The sequence below is a fragment of the Gorilla gorilla genome, chromosome 17, assembly GCF_029281585.2.
Source record: "Gorilla gorilla gorilla isolate KB3781 chromosome 17, NHGRI_mGorGor1-v2.1_pri, whole genome shotgun sequence".
NCBI lineage: Eukaryota > Metazoa > Chordata > Mammalia > Primates > Hominidae > Gorilla > Gorilla gorilla.
This window is the reverse complement of record NC_073241.2, coordinates 56373841-56395515: the sequence shown is the minus strand read 5'-3', so window position 1 is coordinate 56395515 and position 21675 is coordinate 56373841. Positions and strand designations below refer to the sequence as shown.

Genomic DNA, 21675 nt, shown 5'->3' with positions numbered 1-21675 from the left:
AGAGAAATGCAAATCAAAACCACAATGAGATACCATCTCACACCAGTTAGAATGGCAATCATTAAAAAGTCAGGAAACAACAGGTGCTGGAGAGGATGTGGAGAAATAGGAACACTTTTACACTGTTGGTGGGACTGTAAACTAGTTCAACCACTGTGGAAGACAGTGTGGCGATTCCTCAGGGATCTAGAACTAGAAATACCATTTGACCCAGCCATCCCATTACTGGGTATATACCCAAAGGATTATAAATCATGCTGCTATAAAGACACATGCACACATATGTTTATTGTGGCACTATTCACAATAACAAAGACTTGGAACCAACCCAAATGTCCAACAATGATAGACTGGATTAAGAAATTGTGGCACATATACACCATGGAATACTATGCAGCCATAAAAAATGATGAGTTCATGTCCTTTGTAGGGACATGGATGAAGCTGAAAACCATCATTCTCAGCAAACTATCACAAGGACAAAAAACCAAACACTGCATGTTCTCACTCATAGGTGGGAATTGAACAATGACAACACATGGACACAGGAAGGGGAACATCACACACTGGGGCCTGTTGTGGGGTGGGGGGAAGGGGGAGGGATAGCATTAGGAGATATAACTAATGTTCAATGATGAGTTGATGGGTGCAGCACACCAACATGGCACATGTATACATATGTAACTAACCTGCACGTTGTGCATATGTACCCTAAAACTTAAAGTATAATTAAAAAAACAAAAAAACAAAAAAACTTTGTGATGTCTCTCTTGTAAAATTCTCCCTTCCCTTATCTATATTTTGTAACTGTATTTCTTTTCTAATTCATTTCCTTTCAGTTTAGAGAGGTTTGATGAGGGAGTAGAGATCAATGCATGAGTCCAATATGCCCCCATTTTACTAGAAATTCTCTTCATTGATTAGTTAACTAAACTAACTAAAATTAACCAGCATATTCATAACACTAAAATTATCACTAATTATTTATAATTTTATGGTATCCTTAAAATTTCACAATGCAGTTTTTTTTACATGTTTTGTATTTTAAGCTTGTTTTTCTGGAATTAATTTTCAGAGTTATATATTATTTCTGCTTTGATTTGCTGGCATTATTCTAGGCTTCTCTATATATCTATATTTATTTCAGTAACTACCTTAGGCAGTTACTTTGAAATTTTAATGTGAGCACTGTTTGGTGTGGTTTTTGAAAATGCCTTAAGAGCTTCCTATACGTTTCTTGTCAGTAGATATTTTTGCAGATTTAATTTAGTTGTCTTTTCTAAACCAAGATTTCTGGATTAGGACCTCTGCTGTTTTAGTCCATGCTATTTCTCTATTAAATGGTTGCAGGCTAACCACACATGGGCTAGAATGTGAAACGAGAGGTAAGACAGGGAGCATATAGTAGAATTTAATAAATATTTGCATGTGATTGCTTGAAGCTAGCAATGAGTTCATGGCTCACAAACTTTATCTATAAGAAACAAATCATATTAATTTCAGAATATACACATACTTCTAGTGTTTTATAGAGTTTTATGTTAGCCATTGAATTTTACTGTTGTATGGAAAGCAGTATTATTCTTCCTATAAAAGACACACTACAATAACAACACATCAGATGCCTAGATAATATATGATGAAGGAAAAAAATCAATCTTCCAAATAGGTATTGACTGCTAATCATTAACAGAAATAGCTATGTCACATATCTGGCATAAGGAAGGAGGATTCTCTATAAATACGATACTTCTACAAGGATTTTATTGTTATGTGATGAGCAGAAGGGGGAATTCAGAAATAATGTGACAAAAATAATTCAGAAATAAGGTGACAACATATAAACACATCTTATGTAGATAATAACCAAAACAATTATATTTATCTACATTTTATTATCTCACCATAAAAATATTTATTTGAAAATATACCTAGACACTGTTTAATATTGAGCAATGCCAAACATTTTGTATAAATTATTTGTCACAATAATTTGTTGCATAGATGTAGCCTTAACTATTTGACATTAAGTGCAGATGTTGCTATTTTACTGTAAATATTTATATTTCAAAACCAGCTTGATCCATTCTGTTTTACATTGTGGCTAATAATCTAATTTGAACTACTTTTTATTCATAGGAAGTATGTGGAGAGATCATAATGACTTTCTAGGATTCTGTTGCCCATTGCCTCTTAAATGCTGCTCGTTTTTGTTTACTTGTTTGTTGAGATCTTAACACTATGAAGCTTTTAAAAATCTTTGTCTCTTTCTCATTCTCCTGCATTATCCTGTTTTTGGAATATCTCACTATTTTCAGTCACAACACCCCACCAAATTCACTCGATTTTATGTATTATACTACATCCGCCTGAAAGGCAATTTCTTCTATTTAATTGACATGAAAAACTCATGTACTGTCATCACTGAAACAGAAAATGAAAATTTAAATTAGTATTGATTATATACATAGTACCCAAAATACCTTATTTTTATTTAAGGTTAAAGGGTATATCTCACATACACTTCTTCTTTTCTGACATTTCAAACTAATGGGAGGGATACTAAATTTCTCATCTTTCAATTCCTTTCTTCAGAACCCTTTGGTCCTTTCTGATTTTCTCTCAATACTTTTGACACTGACAAAATCATCTTTTCAGGTTCATCTTTTTTCACTGTTTTTTTTTTTGGCCATATTTCATAGTTAACCCTCATTCCTACTGTTTCTTAAATCCTTTCCTTGTACTTGTTTATTAATATATATTAAAAGTTTGTTTTCATGCATATTGTGTGATAATATCCTATCTCGGTTTCTTAATCACATGTTTTTTATAATATGTTTCCTACTTCATGATCTTTTCCTTTGAATTATTTTTTATATCTTGTATTTTCCTGTCATGTGAGCTAAAAGAATCCCCTAAGGTTCTAACATATAACCTGCTTTATTCTCCCATTTTACCTGTGGATGCATTCAAGTTTAGCCACCATTTTTATGGTGCTGATTCTCATAACACTATTTGTCCATTTAATCATGCTTGGATTATTGTATCTATTTCTGAGCCCTGGATTTACAAAAAGGCATTAACAAACTAGAATATGTCTGGAGAGAATGATTAAACTGATTGAATTATCCTAAACCATGTCCCATACTAAATGGCTGAAGGAATTGAGTATATTTATTGTTTATCCTGGAGTAAAAAAGATTAAGTGTAGACAGGATAATTGTTTTCAATAATTGGAAAGTCTTTCATGTAAAGGAGAGAACAGATTTGGTATGAGTTGTTCTAGAAAGCTCAACTAGAACAACCAGTACAAGTTATAAAGAGATAGGTTCAAATATTCTCTAATGAAGATCAGGTATTAAATCCTACTCATTCTGGCTTTGCCACGTTGTCTAGCACAGGGCCTTAGTCATATCTGGGCCTAATAGGTGTTTATTGATTGATTTGAATTGGCATGAATGGAAAGAATAAACCTCTCTAGCAATAAAAATAGACTGTCTTTTGAAGTAACAGTATCCAATCTTTCAACAAAGAATTATTCATTACCTACAATGTAGCTGTCCCTGTGCTAAGCATCTGGAATATAAAGATACTAACATCTTAATATTGTAGATCATTTCTATGGGCAAAGCATTCTTCTAAATATTTTTCATGTACTAACTTATTTTGCAGCAGCCTTTTATGGTAGGGGCTTTTATTATCCCCAATTTAGATGTAACTGAAGCACATAGAGGTTACTTTTTTTTTTTTTTTAACTTTTGAAACAGTCTCACTCTGTTGCCCAGGTTGAAGTGCAATGCTGTGACCTTGGCTCACTGCAACCTCCACCTCCCAGGCTCAAGGGATTCTCATGCTTCAGCCTCCCGAGTAGCTGGAATTACAGGAGTGCACTAACATGCCAGCTAATTTTTGTATTTTTAGTAGAGACAGGGTTTCACCATGTTGGCCAGGCTGGTCTCAAACTCCTGATCTGAAGTGATCCACCCACCTCAGCCTCCCAAAGTGCTGGGATTACAGGCATGAGCCACCACACCCGACCACATAAAAGTTACATAATGAGCTGTGTCACAAAGCTAGTAAGTGGTCAAGTTGTGATTTGAATTCAGGCAGTCAGGCTCCAGAATCTGCATACATAACCGCTGTGATAAACCTCCTCCAAGAACAAGGCAAGATGTGCATATAAACCAAAGGACAGAAAGATTTTTATGTTGGACTATAATCTAGTATAGTTCTTTTCTGGTGATTCCCTGGCCAATGGCTAATCTGTCGACTTGAATGCCTGTGGTCTTCTTTATTTTCAGTCAGCTTGCACACCACGTCCGGGTGACCTTCCCCAAAAGTAAAGCTGATCATTCCACTCCCTTGTCCACAGCACAAATCTATTCATTCTTCTTGTCCACAGAACAAATGTAATCACCATAATTTAGACACCAAGGCCCTCTGCAGTCTGTCTCCACCCGTACCTCTTACCTCATCTCTCCCTGAACTCTGAATTAGACCGTGTTCTTAAATGATATTTCTTGTCTGAAAAGAAAACAAGGTTATTGTGAAAATTAAGTTAAATAATCAATATAAAATGCTTAGAGTAGTAGCACCGAGAATATAATGCTTAAGAAATATTAGCATATTTATTATCATTTATTTCTGATTATCATGCAAAAAATGCTGTACCCTAACTATAGCTTATTTTTAGTTCCCTCACTATACCTTAAAATTGCCTCATAATAAAATTGAGAAATAAAAATGTATTGGCTTGCCTAATTTACAAATTCAGAGGCAGGGTGGGTCTAGTTGGGGTCCAGTCAGAGCTTTTCCTCTGTTTCTCTACAGGTTTCTCAGCTTAGCCTCTTCTGTGCCAGCTTATTTTTCAGACTGGCTTCCATCAAGGCAGCCAGAGAGCTGCCAGCAACAGCAGGAACTACATGCTTTCTTATTCACATTCACTAGGAGATAAAATATTACTTCCCATAACCATCCAACTGAGGCTCTGAGCTTCATTCTCAGATCACCTGCAAAATAATCACTGCAGCCTGGGAAGCCCTGAGTCACCTGGTGTAGTGGGTTGAATGGTGACCCCAAAAAGATATGTCCACATTCTAACACCCAGAATCTGTGATTTTATTTGGCAAAAGAGTCTTTGCTGATGTAATTAAGTTAAGGATCTCAAAATGAGATCATGCCAGATTAGCTGGATGGGCCCTAAATCTAAGGACAAGTATCTTTATAAGATACAGGACAGAAGAGAAGGCACACACACACACACACACACACACACACACACACACACACAGAGAGAGAGAGAGAGAGAGAGAGACAGAGAGAGAGAGACAGAGACAGAGACAAAGAGAAAGCAAGAGAGAGGAAAAGGCCATGTGAAGTGGGAGGCAGAGACTAGATCTACGCAACCACATACCTAGAGCCACCAGAAACCTAAAGAGGCAAGGAGGATTCTGTCCTTGCCTCCAAGGGGAGTGTGGCCCTAATCACACCTTGATTTCAGACATCTGGCCTCCAGAACTGTAACAGAATACATTTCTGTTGTTTTAAGCCACCATATTTGTGGTAATTTATGGCTGCCACAGGAAACTAATATAAGTGGTCATTCCTGAACCAACTATTTTGACAAGGAGCATAGGATGACACTGTTGGGATTACACTATTTCAGGCCCATCGCTGGAGCTGGAGGTGGGGGCAATCCATTCTAAACTGTGTAACTTCCACACACAGGAGCAGAATGGATATTAGAGCAGCAACACAGCATCCACTTCGGTATTCTTTAATTCCACTTCCTGCTTATAACCTGCTCGTTTCTATTGGTTACAACACAATGGATCCCAATCATGGTCTTTATTCAAGAGCTTTATTCAGCACTTCTTAGTTTACATGATTAATTACGACATAACTAAAACTTGATCATCTCATTTGAGTTGCTGACTGACTTACCCAATCCATAGTTATCTTAGCTCATCAGACACATCCCTCACTGATAACTCCTTCAAGTCATCTTAGATATGACCACCCAAATTACCATTTTTTTGTACCACTGCAGACAAATCCCAGGACTCCAAAAATTTTTTAAAAGGCTCCCTTTAAAATCTTCTATCTCTACCTACATTGGTCTCTTTAATAAATTATAATTTGAGTCCACATGTACCTTACATGTTACTTAATGCAATGATGATTCTCAACATATGTTGGTTAACATTGATCCTGATTATGCTTAACTGGCACGTAAGTGCATGCTGCATATTCTTGTGATTATGTGTAAACAAATGTCAAATATAATATCTTTCTTTCACCCAAATTTAATGCTTTGAAATTCTTTAAAACTTTGAAATCTTTATAATGGGGAACAAGCAGACTTGAGGGATGGGATGAACAAATCATTTTGCAATAACCTCTGTGTTTTTTCACTCTCTAATGCAAATGTGTACAAAGGCCTTTGGTTTTAGCTTGTGCAGTCTTTAAAGATAGACTATTGTTGCTTAAAATGAAAAAAAAAAAGACTCTACACTGAATACTAGAATGTAAAATATGAGTTTAAAACTTTTTCTTCTAAAACAAAGAATATAAGGGCAAAGGGTTGTCTTGCTAAAAATTTTAATTATAATTAAGTCTTAATCACAACAGCTAAAAGTAGAAGATACCTGTTAATTAAATTATAGAGAAAATCAAAGCAACAAGATGTATAAGGAAGCACCTATAAATTAGTGTCTAGAAAAAGGATATATTTCTGTGTTCTGTATGACAAAACACAGTGAGCAGTTGAGTTATTACAGGAATAGCCCATGAAACACTGCATCTGAGAAACCATTTGAAAAATACGTGAAAAAATCCCAGAAGGATTTTACCCATTCAAAGCAATTTTACTACTGTCTTCCTTCAAAATGATACTTTGCAAATGGCATTGTACTGTGTTCGTTTTCTTTGCTGCTGTAACAGATTATCACAAATTTGGTGGCTTAAAACAATGCAAATGCATTATCTTACAGTTCTGTAGGTCAGAAGTCTGACAGGGGCTAAAATTAAGGTGTCAGCAGGACTGCGGTCCCTTCTGTAGCTCTGGGTAGAATCTGTTTCCTTGTCTTTTTTAGCTGCTAGAGGCCACCTACATTCCCTAGCTCATGGTTCCCTTTCTTTATCCCCCAAATGAACAAAGGTGATTCCAGTCGTTCTTAATATCACATCACTCTGACTTCCTCCTCTGCCTCACTCTTCCATTCTTCAAGACTCTGTGATTACATGGGGTCCACCCAGATGATCCAGAATGATCTCCCTATGTTAAGTTGGCCTATTAGCAAACTTCATTCCGTCTGCAAACTCAATTCTCCATTGCCATGTAATGTCACACATTCACAGCTTCCAGTGATTAGGGGATGGACCTTTTGGGAGACTCATTATTCTGCTTGCCACATACACCATTGTCAAATTCCTGGTTTTGGTAACTGTACTGTGCTTACGTGAGGTGTTATCCTTTGAGGAAACTGGATAAAAGGTATGCAGGGACTCTGTGCTATTTTTACAACATCTGTGTAAGTCTAAAATTATCTCAAAATCAAAGTTTAAACAATCCCACTTTTTTGGAGAATTGAGTGAAAACATATAGAAATGATTACAAAATTTCAGGAATTACACAGTATTAAAATAGATTAAAATGGGGATATTTAACTACTAAACTAGTAAATGAAATAATAAATGATAAAGGTCACATTCTTTATTTAATTAAAAACAATTTAGTAAATATTTACTGTTTATGGTTGTTACACATTTTACAAAGACTTATATGAGTACCATCTCAGTTTCTTTTCCTTTAAATAAACCAAGGCCCATAATTGACTAAATATCATTAAACTACATACCACAGTTTAATTTCACTGTGGTTGATAGAAACAATACATTTTCAAAACGTTTATGTGCCTACCAAGCCTATCAAATGAAAATCTAAACCCCTTAAGCCAATTTATACTAAGGTGCTTTATAATAAATTTCATACTGTTTTTATAGTTTTCTAAAAGACCATCACATTCTGTTTTACTTAATATTTTGTAAAGCTGTTGGATACATAGGGTAGATTTTATTGACATGTTCTTACAGACAAAGAAAACTAGGATTGAAAAGTTACATGAAGGTTTCTGGTCAAGAAAGACAAGCGTATTTATATTTGGGTATTCTAGTCTGCTCACTAAACAAACCAAAGGCAGATAAAATTTAAAAATGAAAAAACAGGAAGACATAACCAGGACTCAAAATCAAGAACAGAAGTAAACTAACAAAAATGGTGAAATGGGCTGAAACTGTAAGCCTGTTAGACTTTAAATTTGGAAGCTGCTGGAACAGCTAGAAGATTAACCCCTAAGTAAGAGCTGGGAGGCAGGCTCATTGATTGAAGACAAGGACAGGGACTAAGGTGCCAATCTATGCCCCAGTGAGAAAGAAGGTGGAAGTAAAAGAATGGTAGCAATCTCCACCTGGAGCTGTAATGTTTAGAATGTGCTAGGCTTAGAGAACCAGACTCAGACACAGACACAGTAGTGCTGGAAAACCAGCTAATCTCCAGGCTAACTCTCTTGTCTGCACTAGTACCAATGTCACTCTGGCTCAGGGGACACCAAGCCAATGATGGGAAAACTTAGCTCTGAAAAAGAGCCCAAAGAGCATTTTAGAGATAACTGCAAAGTTGTTTGATAAGGAAGGAAGTGACAAAGAGAAAAAGAAGATAAAGAGAAAGAAAAAAAAAAATCTAAAGCCTTTCACTAAAATGAATGTAAACATCAGAATTTAAAATAAAGAAATAAATCTAGTTCTAAGAAAGAGAGGCCACAATACTACAAGCAAAATGTAACTTTTATATTGCAGTCTGACAAAAACTTAGATATATATTTTAAATATGCAAAGAGATAAAGGATGATTTTCAATTAAAGGATATATAACTTGAAAAGCAAAGAAAAATGAAACTTGAACAAGTGAATATGAAATAAGTAGGAACAGAATATTAGAAATAAAAAATACGGCATTAGGAAAACACAACAGGCAAAATAAACACTAAGATATAGATAAAGACAGAGAAATTGCTAAGTTGCAAAATGGCTCAGAAGAATTTACCCAGATTACAGCTTAAGAAAAAAGGAATGTTTTAAAATAAATGGCAGAGCAGTTGAAAACCTTGTGAGGTATATTGAAAGGCCTCAACATTTAGTAAGAGTTTCAGAAAAATACAATGTAAAAAGCAAAAAAAAAAAAAAAAAAAAAAAAAGGCTGAAAATAGTTTGTAAAGACAACTTCAGCAATCCCATTACTGGATATATACCCAGTAATATAAATCACTCTATCATAAAGACACATGCACATGTTTGTTCATTGCAACACTATTCACAATAGCAAAGACATGGAATTGACCTAAATGCCCATCAATGATACAATGGATAAAGAAAATGTGATACGTCTATACCATGGAATACTATGCAGCTGTGAAAAAGAATGAGATCATGTCCTTTGTGGAAACATGGATGGAGCTAGAGGCCATTATTAGACTTCATGTCTAAAACACCAAAAGCAATGGCAACAAAAGCTAAAATTGACAAATGAGATCTAATTAAACTAAAGAGCTTCTGCACAGCAAAAGAAACTACCATCAGAGTGAACAGGCAACCTACAGAATGGGAGAAAATTTTTGCAACCTACTTATCTGACAAAGGGCTAATATCCAGAATCTACAATGAACTCAAACAAATTTACAAGAAAAAAACAACCCCATCAAAAAGTGGGTGAAGGATATGAACAGACACTTCTCAAAAGAAGACATTTATGCAGCCAAAAAACACATGAAAAAATGCTCATCATCACTGGCCACCAGAGAAATGCAAATCAAAACCACAATGAGATACCATCTCACACCAGTTAGAATGGCGATCATTAAAAAGTCAGGAAACAACAGATGCTGGAGAGGATGTGGAGAAATAGGAACACTTTTACACTGTTGGTGGAAATGTAAACTAGTTCAACCATTGTGGAAGTCAGTGTGGCGATTCCTCAGGGATCTAGAACTAGAAATACCATTTGACCCAGCCATCCTATTACTGGGTATATACCAAAAGGATTATAAATCATGCTGCTATAAAGACACATGCACATGTGTGTTTATTGTGGCACTATTCACAATAGCAAAGACTTGGAACCAAGCCAAATGTCCAACATTGATAGACTGGATTAAGAAAATGTGGCACATATACACCATGGAATACTATGCAGCCATAAAAAAGGATGAGTTCATGTCCTTTGTAGGGACATGGATGAAGCTGGAAACCATCATTCTCAGCAAACTATTGCAAGGACAAAAAACCAAACACCGCATGTTCTCACTCACAGGTGGGAATTGAACAATGAGAACACATGGACACAGGAAGGGGAACATCACACATGGGGGACTGTTGTGGGGTGGGGGGGGGGGAGGGATAGCTTTAGGAGATACACCTAATGCTAAATGAGGAGTTAATGGGTGCAGCACACCAACATGGCACATGTATACATATGTAACAAACCTGCATGTTGTGCACATGTACCCTAAAACTTGAAGTATGATAATAATAAAATTTAAAAAAAAATGTGGTACATCTATACCATGGAATACTGTGCAGCCATAAAAAGGAATGAGATCATGTCCTTTGTGGAAATGTGGATGGAGCTAGAGGCCATTATCCTTAGCAAACTAACCCAGGAACAGAAAACCAAATACTGCATGTTCTCAGTTATAAGTAGGTGCTCAATGATGAGAACATGTGGACACATAGAGGAGAACAGCAGACACTGGAGCCTATCAGAGGGTGGAATTTGGGAGGATGGAGAGGGTCAGGAAAAATAACTAATGAGTACCAGGCTTAATACCTGGGTGACAAAATAATCTGTACAACAAACCCCTGTTACGTGAGTTTATTTAACAAATCTGGATTTATATCCCTGAACTTAAAAGTTAAAAAATAAAAAGAAATAGTATAGTATTGAATCAATAGAACAGAATAGTGTCCAGATAAACACACACATATTAGGTGATCACTGGAGGGATTTACAGAGGAAGGAGTCACTGAGAAAAGACGTAGAGGATAAGATCGGACTGGGGAGGTGTTGATGGAGTTGCATTTCACCAGAACCTGGAAAAGATAGAGGCAAAAGTGAGGACTCCTGTTTTTCAGAGACAGAGGCAAAGATGTGTGGGTGTGGACCAATGAAGGTAAACATGTAAGGTTTAGTAGTAAACGGAGGGAGTTCATCCCTGCTGGTCTCGGTTTACTCAGAGAGTGGGAAGGAGATAGAGGATGGTGTAGCTGCTACCGGAGGGGAGAAAGAGTGGGCTACCAACACTCATCTGGGAACAGCAAGCCCCCGACTCCTGGTTTCTTTTCTGCTAAACTGCCTGCATCATTTGGTCCAAACCGACATTCCCCCAAACCCCACCACTCCTTCCTTAAAATCATAAATGTCTGCTGGGTGCGGTGGCTCACACCTGTAATCCCAGCACTTTGGGAGGCCAAGGCGGGTGGATCACCTGAGGTCGGGAGTTGGAGACTAGCCTGAGAAACACGGAGAAACCCGTATCTACTAAAAATACAAAAAAATCAGCCGGGTGTGGTGGTGCATGCCTGTAATCACAGCTAATGGGGGAGCCTGAGGCAGGAGAATCCCTTGAACCCAGGAGGTGAAGGTTGTGGTGAGCTGAGATCGTACCATTGCACTCCAGCCTGGGCAACAAGAGTGAAACTCCATCTCAAAAAAATAAAAATAAAAATAAATGTCTGCTAAACTGGGAAACTCATAATTTAATTTATGTGAATTGCCTTCAGCAAGTAATTTATTGCTATACTTAAGTCCCAAAATACTTCCGTTTGTAGCCACAATTATTTAAAAAAATAATTTTTAAACTTTTGGAAAAGAGATGACAGAATGAAATAATTATATTTCTTTTCATAATTGTTAGAGATAAATAAAAAGATATGCAAATGAAAATATTTTTAACAAAGAAACATCGACCCTATCTTTTAGTATTTCTCCATGTTTCTTCATTTGGAGGTTAGGACTAAGGATTTACAAATACAACTATAAAAAGTATCAATTACCTGTATTTTGTTATTGGAGCTCCAAATTCAGTTCAATGCATCAAGTTTTTAAGTACCTTTTAGGCTCAAGATATTGTGTTTATGGGAAGGGAGAAGAAGGAGTTGTACAAAACACAGGAAGCCTTTGGCTGTAGAAATGTATAATGCTCGTACATAAAGCAGCATTATTCCAAGTAATTTCAATCTCCAGTAGTCTGCACTTTTTCCACAGGCTTGGAGATAGATATATGATCTCCAAATAGGTGTGTTTTCCCATCACAGCTGACCTTCAGGTTTGCTTAAAGCAATCCTGCTGCTCCTACCACCTCACCTTTGTTTAATGAGAGCCATTTCCTAACGCCAACGTTGGGTTAATGGACTGAGATGGGAGAAAATCAAACATATCTCTCCATTTTACACCAGATTGCCTTTCTGCCTTGTGGCTTTAATCACTCAATCCTACTCACATCTGCCATAATAACAATGATGGGTTTTCTACTGCTTTCTCACCCAGGAGGATATGTCAGAGGATAGTAACATCTCCTGAAGAAAGGAAGGGCAAATTCTTAATCTTTTTCCAGCATCGTAGGTAATAATTTTCCTCTGCAAACCCCCGAGGAGTACTCCTTTTGGCTCTTACTCCCACCGTTCCCACAGGTTCGTGGCTCTGCTTGGATTTATGAGTTTTCTTCTAGCCTTTTCTCTTCTGAGATAAGTTTTAATTATGTAGACAGATTGTAAAAGTCTCTTTCTTCTTGTAAACAACTATTTCTTTGTTAGTACTAGATTTTGTTTAACTGGTTTCCTCCTATCTGAATCTTCTTATGTACCCAGGAATTATGTCTGTTCATTGTTTAATGGCAGCATCAAGAGAAGAGAAAGCTGGCTTCATTTCATAGCTTCCCTTGAGGGATTCAATTTGGAACACCTCAAATTGCAAGTCTCCCTCGGGAACTGTTCTTTGTTACATATGTTTGGAAGCCCATAATATTTTAGTTTAGATTCAATATAAGAGCAAAGTATCACCCATCAAATAAGCAGTATGATAATACTCTCGGCTCTTCTACTTATTTAAAAAGTTTCTTTACTACCTGAATCAAGGAAATGTCTGAAATCCTCAAAAGCACTAGTGAAATGTTAAACAGTTGCCCCTTCCTCAGAGAACTCAGAGAACTGGATTTGAGAAAGCATTTTAGGTAGCGTTGACAAACAGCTCTTACCCTGGCCCCTTCCAGGTCAGAGTTAAAATATAAAGAAAAATAACTATTCAGGCCAGGGGCAGTGGCTCACGCCTGTAATCCCAGCACTTTGGGAGGCTGAGGCAGGAGGATCGCCTGAGGTCAGGAGTTCAAGACCAGCCTGGCCAACATGGTGAAACTGAGTCTCTACTAAAAATACAAAAATTAGCTGGGTGTGGCTCAGCTAATTCTAGCTACTTGGGAGGCTGAGGCAGGAAAATCGCTTGAACCTGGGAGGTGGAGGTTGCAGTGAGCCAAGATTTCAGCACTGCACTCCAGCCTGGGCGACAGAGCGAGACTCCACCACAAAAAAAAAATAAACAAAACAAACAAACAAACAAACAAAAAACGGAAAAGAAGTATTCATGACATGACATTTTTCTCATTTTGCATAAGAACTTTTAACTATTTGGTGGGTTTTTTTTTTCTAATCAAGAAATCATTCTAATTACTTAATACATTCACATCTAATTCTGAACTCTTACATTATCTTTGAAGCTGATTTGTTTGAGAATTGGTTTTTTATTTTGTATTTTTTTTTGAGACATGATCTTGCTGTGTTGCCCAGGGTGGAGTACATTGGCACAGTCACAGCTCACTGCAGCCACAACCTTTCAGGCTCAAGGGAAGTGCCAGCCAGCCTTAAGGACTGTAGAAATGCAGGGTTGACAGGAGGGCTCCCATTGAGTCATCTCTTGTTCTGATTTCTGAGGTCACTTTTTGAGCTCCTTTAAGAGATGAGGAATTCTATCACCACAAAGTTAAATGTGGTATCATGGATATCAGCTACAGTTTTTTTGTTTTTGTTATTTATTTATTTATTTATTTATTTGAGACAGAGTCTCGCTCTGTTGCCTAGGCTGAAGTGCAGTGGCCTGATCATGGCTCACTGCAGCCTCCACCATTCTGGGCTCAAGTGATCCTCCTACCTCAGGCTTTCCAGTATCTGGGACTAGAGGCCCATGGCACCACGCTGGGCTAATTTTAAAATCTATTTTATTTTTTGTAGAGACAGGGTTTCACCATGCTGCTCAGGTTGGTCTTGAACTCTTAAGGTCAAGCAGTCCTCCTGCCTCAGCCTTCCAAAGTGTTAGGATTACAGGCATGAGCCACCTCGCCAGCCCTGAAAATTGGTTTTGCCAAGAATACCTAAATATTATCCTTTAACCAGACAAGCAATTTCCCACAGCAGTTTTTAACTTTTAACTGGCACCCCATAAAACACCTCTTAAACAGGCAAAATCAATATTTTCCATCAAAGACTCTCCTCAAATATTTTGAGGCAGTGGAAGAGAAGAGATAACTTTTTGATGCAGCAATGTGCATGATATCTTCACATTGAAGAAACATTTATTCGGCTCACCCAGAGGGGTTGTGTTCTGTGGCCAGGGAACTGAGCCAGAGTTTCTGGCCAGCGTTAGATACAAAGCCGTGACCTTGGCCCCATTAGCCGGGCTGCTAACTAGGTGAGCTCACCACGCGGGTTACTGCATACTTGTGTGGCAGTTCATTGGGAACAGGGATTCTTTTTGTTTGTTTGTTTTTTCTATTTTTATTTTTATTTTATTTTACTTTAAGTTCCGGGATACATGTGCAGAACGTACAGGTTTGTTACATAGGTATACATGTGCCATGGTGGTTTGCTGCACCCATCAACCCATCATCTAGGATTTAAGCTCCGCATACATTAGGTATTTGTCCTAATGCTCTCCCTCCCCTTGCCCCCCATCCCCCAACAGGCCCTGGTGTGTGATGTTCCCCTCCCTGCATCCACGTGTTCTCACTGGGGAACAGGGATTCTTAATGTGGGTTTCAGTGAAGGTACATGAACACTTTGGCATTTTATGTAAGATTTTGTATGTGATTATACTTTTCTAAAGAGAGGGCTCACATTTTCATCAGATTCTCAAAAAAGGATGCATTTTTTTTAAAAAAAAATAAAAGGTTAAGGTTATATTAAACGAGATTGTTCTAAAAGAAAATCTTTTCAGTATTTTTTTAAAAATAAAATAGCTCTTTATTACTGAGGTAGATTTCTGTAATCTGAGGTAGATTTCAGTAATTTCATGTTATTGTGGGAGGGGTCCTTGAACCCTGACCTTTTATTATTTATTTTTTTATGCCTTTGAAGGATTTTAAATGTGCTCTTTAAATTGGAGAAATCTGTTACTTTATATGAGAGAAAAATGATATTACACCTTCCATTTTTGAACTTTGTATATTCTTAAGACAGGAGGTGATTTTTCCTTACATTCTACAAACATGTTTTTCAAAACCCGTCCTTTAACAACCCATTCTGTTATTCTTCCTACTTGCAATTATTTTAAGGTATCCCAAACCTTACTTTACACTTTACAATATAGGAGGATTTAAGTCTGGCCAGACTTTGCCTAACTAAATGTTAGGATGTTACTTATTAACTGTAGGATAATACATTCCTTAGATAAGATAAAAGTATGCAATAGAAAATTGCCATTCTAGGAACACCTACTACAGTCTTTTCTGTCTTCAGAGCATTAGTGTGCACATTAAGTCTGCAGCGTTGTTGAGATACTGAATATTTATGCCGTATTTGAGAATTAATATTAGCAGAAATGTACAATGTAGATTTCTTTTTAAAATTCTAGGTTACTTTATGGAATTGGGCCCTTAGAGAACAAGAAAAGACTGAAGTTTTACAGGAAAACAAATCATGTGGTCTTCAGATTCTGAAATAAGGAGAAATGCAGCCATCTGAAATGGTCATGAACCCCAAACAAGTCTTCCTCTCTGTGCTGATATTTGGAATAGCTGGGCTACTCCTCTTCATGTATTTGCAAGTCTGGATTGAAGAACAACATACAGGTAACACATGTGCTTTTTCTTCTATTTTAATTGTAACAATAATAGCTATTTTAAATTAAATTAGTTGTGATGCTTATTAATATATTGAGAATCACAATATTTTCAACAACAAAAAATGAGTCATAAGATAAAATTCCCAGCTCCTAAAAGGAAGGAAAATTATACAACTCTGGTAGGCATTTGTCTGGTGGATTAACAATGGAAATTTTTGTTATCTCAGTGGGGAATAGCAGTGCTCCCATAGTCCGGCAAGAACTGCTTGTAGAGAATTTGTCTCCAAAAGTATAGCATTTATCCTACTTCTTATCTGTCCGTGGAGCATCAGGCATAAGCCTAAAAGGCGCTGAATGTACAGCAGCCTCTCCTTTAATTCTTTCTTAATTTATGTTGATACTCAAATTTGGTATAAATATCATTTAATACCTTTATTATAAAGGAGGGGTTGGCAAATCTTTTCTATAAAGGACTAGATCATAAATGTTTTACTCTTTGCAGGCCATACCATCTCTACCACAACTATTCAATTCTGCTAATATATCAAGAAGCAGCCATAGATTACATGTAAACAAATGGAACAGGCTGTGTTCCAATAAAACTTTATTTACAAAAACAGCTGGTGGGCCAGATTGGGTCCACAGGCAATAGTTTACTGATCCCTGCTGTGCTCATCTTGTACTTTTGTCTTTCAATTTGCAATTGCTGCCCATTAGAGGCACTCAATTACTGTTAAAAATGATTATATTTATAATGATATAGTATTATTAAAGTAAAAGACTTAGAATATCATAGAAATGTATACATACAGATCTTGTGAAGTTCTGATGGTTTCCATTGGTAGAAATAGACTATGGCTTATGACTGTTAAGGATAATAAAGTAAAAACGGAAGAATGATTTTTTGATTGTCTCCAATTGTGGCCCATTTTCTTTTTTTTAAGTTATTCTAGATATAAAACCCTTAAGAATCTTCTCCAAAAGACAATTTAATACTGAGTTACAACTATGATTATTTTTAAAATTGTTTCCATTTTTAAATTCCTTTCTTTGGTTTATCCTCCTACTTTTTTTTTTTTTTTTTTTTGAGACAGGATTTTACTCCTGTCGCCCAGGCTGGAGAGCAATAGCATGATCTTGGCTCACTGCAACCTCTGCCTCCCAGGTTCAAGCGATTCTTCTGCCTCAGCCTCCCAAGTAGCTGGGTCTACAGGCACAAACCACTGCACCCGGCTAATTTTTGTATTTTTTGTAGAGACGGGGTTTCACCATGTTGACCAGGCTGGTCTTTTTTGTTGTTGTTTGTTTGTTTTTGAGACAGAGTCTTGCTCAGTCGCCCAGGCTGGAGTGCAGTGGCGCGATCTCAGCTCACTGCAAGCTCCGCCTCCTGGGTTCACGCCATTCTCCTGCCTCAGCCTCTCAAGTAGCTGGGACTACAGGCGCCCGCCACCACGCCCGGCTAATTTTTTTTTTTTGAATTTTTAGTAGAGACGGGGTTTCACCATGTTAGCCAGGATGGTCTCGATCTCCTGACCTCGTGATCCACTCGCCTAGGCCTCCCAAAGTGCTGGGATTACAGGCGTGAGCCACCGTGCCCCGCCCAGGCTCGTCTTGAACTCCTGAGCTCAACTGATCCACCTGCCTTGGCCTCCCAAAATTCTGGGATTGGGATTACAGGCGTCAGCCACTGCCCCTGGACAACACTTTTGATGTATTTAATTTGTATAGTAACCTTTGTGAAAAGAGGTTGCATATAATGATTTTCTAGAGAATATGTAACATATTGTCAAAATATATTCTTAATTCCCTTTACAGTTTACATAAACTATTATGCTAACTTTTCTATACTACTGAAATAATTTATCATAATAACATCATATTTAATGAAACCACCTGTAGTAAAATATATAGGCTAATTCCTCCTGAAATATAACCCTTAGCATAGATCCTGTAACATAGTAAGCCTTCAGTAAGTTTTTGTTGAATGAATGAATGAATGAATGAATGAATGAATGAATGAATTGAAAATTCACTGAAGACTATAGACTGAAATACAGCAAAGGAAGAAGAAAGAAAAAGATCTCATTATTTGGAGTTTTGCTCATATCATGGCCTCATAACAAATTTCACAAAAAGACTATCACAGCAAGATTTTAATACTTAAGGGAAAATATATTCATATATATAGACTACTTTTTGCAGAAATGTGTTTAGTCTGTCACTAAGAAATTATATATCTAAGGAAACAGGTTAATAATACCATACATATAAAATGTAGTTTACCAAATGTGTCCATTAGCATTAATAGCTACCATTTATGGAGAGCTTAATAAGTGCCAAATGTTTACATAAATTTTCTGTAATCCTCATATCTTACTAGGTGAGTATTATTCTAAATTTACAGATGAGGAAAATGAGACTCCAGAGGGATAAGGGGCGTATCCAAGGCTTTGCATGGCCTTGTTGCAGAGGGGAAAGCCTGGATTTGAACCCAGGTTGTACTGCTACGAGGTCCACGCCTCTGCTCAATGTATCACTTCCATAAAGGAAAAAGGTGAATTATTTCTCTATAGCACAGATGAAACAAGGGAGACTCAGAAAGTTTAAATGACTTAACCTGTAGCTATAAAGCTACAAGTTTTTGAAGTGTAACCCATACCTAGGTTTTCCTAATTGTCGGAATCCCTAAAAGAGTCTCCTAACCAAAACACTGGATTATGTAGGCATATAATTATAAATGCAGTAGTATCAGTACAGATGTTTTTAAATCACTGAAATTGGTAAATTAAACGACATACAGATGTGTAACTTCTTCTACAAGCTTAAGTCTTAACTTGAGTTCATAATTTTCCCAAGTGTTGGAAAATTATTTTCCTTGGTTAAGACTGGTAAAACACTTACCATTTATTCTCTTAAATTTTATTTGTAATTTTGATAGAAGTGCTTTCCCTGATTCTTGATATATTTTAAATGAATTATGTAATATTTCATAAACTACTCATGACAAAAAAGCATAAATGTAAAAGTCAAGAGTCCTGTAGATAACTATTTCTCTGAAGAAAAACTGTAATATTCTTTAAGAAGACTTCCATCTGAAGTTCTGCCTTATACTAGGTTAGTGCTGTGGGTTGAAATTCCGCAGTTTTCTAGGTAGGCAGACATTTATATATATATATATATATATATGTGAGTGTGTGTGTGTGTGTTTCAAATAACATCAGGAGCATTAGGCAATTTTAAAGGCAATCTCTTTAAATAAATAAATATATGAATATGTGCTTTGATGTTAAGTTTAAAAAAATGGAAAATCTGTCTTTTGGACACTTTAGAACTGTCACTCAAAGAAACTTTGAAAGATGATCTGGTTTGGTTCCTGAGACTTTCTATAAGTAATGCTGGTTTTAAAATCTAAATGGCTTTGATCTCACATATATTTCAGTTATATATGAGAATTCTTAGGTTTTCTTCATGTCTTTTATTTGAGGTTTTCCAAATCTAAGATATGGACTATTTTCTAAGCCTCCCTGGTTTTCTTGGGTTTTTCGTATTAAAATAAAATACTTTAGAATCCAAAAAATCTGAAATATGCTCTGATATACTGGTAAAGGATTATGAAAATAGATTTTTTTGGAAGTAAAGAGAAGCTGTATGACAGAGAAATTAAAATCTATCCAATTATGCAATAGAGTTCCATAATACCATCTACTTTTCCAATGTCACTATCCATTAATTTATCCATTTCCTAGTGCTAATTTGCAGGATGTTGATATGTTATCACAAATTTTATTTTAGTTTTTTTTTCGTAGTTGTTACAGGTACAAATTTTTCATTCAGAAGGATCTTGAAAAATTTCAGATCTCCTGTTTGTTAGCTTTGTAACTCTGGGCAAATTTCTTTGCCTCTCTAAGCCTCAGTTTCCTTATCTGTAAAATGAGGATACTCATATTTTTCACAGAGGGTTGCAGTGAAGATTAAAGGAGACAATGCTTGCAAAGCACTCAGCATGGTGCCTGGCAAACAGTAATGCACAATGAATGTGAGCTGTTATTATTATCCTGGAAATGACGCAGAACATCTGCAAACTTGCTTTTTCTGAGTTGCCACAATTAAAACTCAGCCACAATTCAGGAAAATTCAATTGTGCCCAAGCTTGTGCCTTGACTGATTAAGGTTTAAAAAAAAAATGAAGACTTAGATCCAACTTTGGTTAAATTAGTTGGGAGAAGCTAATTGGTACAGAGCCATTCTGGTTCCTAATGTAGAAGCTGGCAGGAGAAGGATAGGATTGAGTGCATAGAGAGAGGTCATTGTCCAGGGGTATCTCGTGTCCATACAAGCTGCCTCCATGGGCAGAGGAATCACTCATCCAGCAGTATTTCTTGAAGACTTAACAATTGGATGTGCTGAGCACCATGGTGAATACAGGCATGTAATAGTGAGCCAGATATAATCCTTTTTCTCAAGGAGAGTGCAGTCAAATGAATTGTAAGGGAGAAAATGGTCCTGAGTCCAGGCCAAGCCATTGGGACAAAAGGAGGAGTCCTTTGTGACAGAAAAGAGACAGGCCCTCCATTATGGGATAAACTAATGAGTTGCAGGCAGGAGAAGCAGCACAGTCAGTTGTCAGGGATAGAATTGCTGACCAGATAGAAGCGCTAGAAGGAGGGGAGTGGAGGCTGGGCAGGTGAAAGCATGCAGAGGACCCAGAGGACCAGAGGAGAGCAGGGAGCTATGGGTATGATGCAGCAGTGATGAGGGCTGGTTAGGGTAAATCACAAGAATGGCTTGTTTATTTTTCCCCCCAGCTACTGTTTAAGTTTGTAATTGGCATTATTTGTCTAGTTAGAATCTTACTGCTAAATGGAACTCATACCAAAAGTCATGGTGTATAACTGTTTCGTATGTGCCGTAAGACAGCTTTGAGACCCTCTAACAACAGAGTCACCATCTCAGCTTTAGATAAGAATTCAAAGATCCTCTTGAATCCACCCATTTTTAAAAAATACAAATTGGATTATATCACTCCCATGTTTAAAATTTTTCAGTCATATTTCATTTCCTTTAACAAAAACTTCTCCCCAGAGCCCACAGCTGTGTGAGCTGTAGCCACTGCCTGCCTCCTCAGCCTCATTCTCCATTCACTCACCGTGCTTCTGGAGCTGCCTCTCTTCCTCTGCTAAACCAAGCCCTTTGCTGACTGAATGTGCTCAGTTTCAGGAGCCTGGGATCCCTTCTGTCCTCTCACCTGTCAGGGCTTGGCTCAGATGTCACCTTCTTTGATCACCCCCACAGTCAATCAGTGCCTCTTTCTCTCTCTCTCTATATATATATACACACACACACACACACACACATATATATATAAATAAATCAATATATACAGATTATATAATTATGCATATAAATCAATATAATCAATTATGCGTCAGTATAATTAATAAATAAATTATATATTCATTATATGTATAAATCAATCTCTCCTTATTCATTTTCTTCAGAAAAATTATCACAATC

The 21675-nt window shown here is 36.9% G+C and overlaps 1 protein-coding gene across 1 annotated transcript in view; it reads left to right on the top strand.

Annotated features, from left to right (window-relative positions):
• CHST9 (carbohydrate sulfotransferase 9) overlaps nt 1-21675 on the top strand; it is a 272481-nt gene that overhangs the window by 26807 nt on the left and 223999 nt on the right. The window contains exon 2 of the mRNA XM_031003596.3: nt 15952-16168. Coding sequence (XP_030859456.2) covers nt 16048-16168 — 121 coding nt within the window. The 5' untranslated portion in view covers nt 15952-16047. The remainder of the gene's footprint in view (nt 1-15951; nt 16169-21675) is intronic.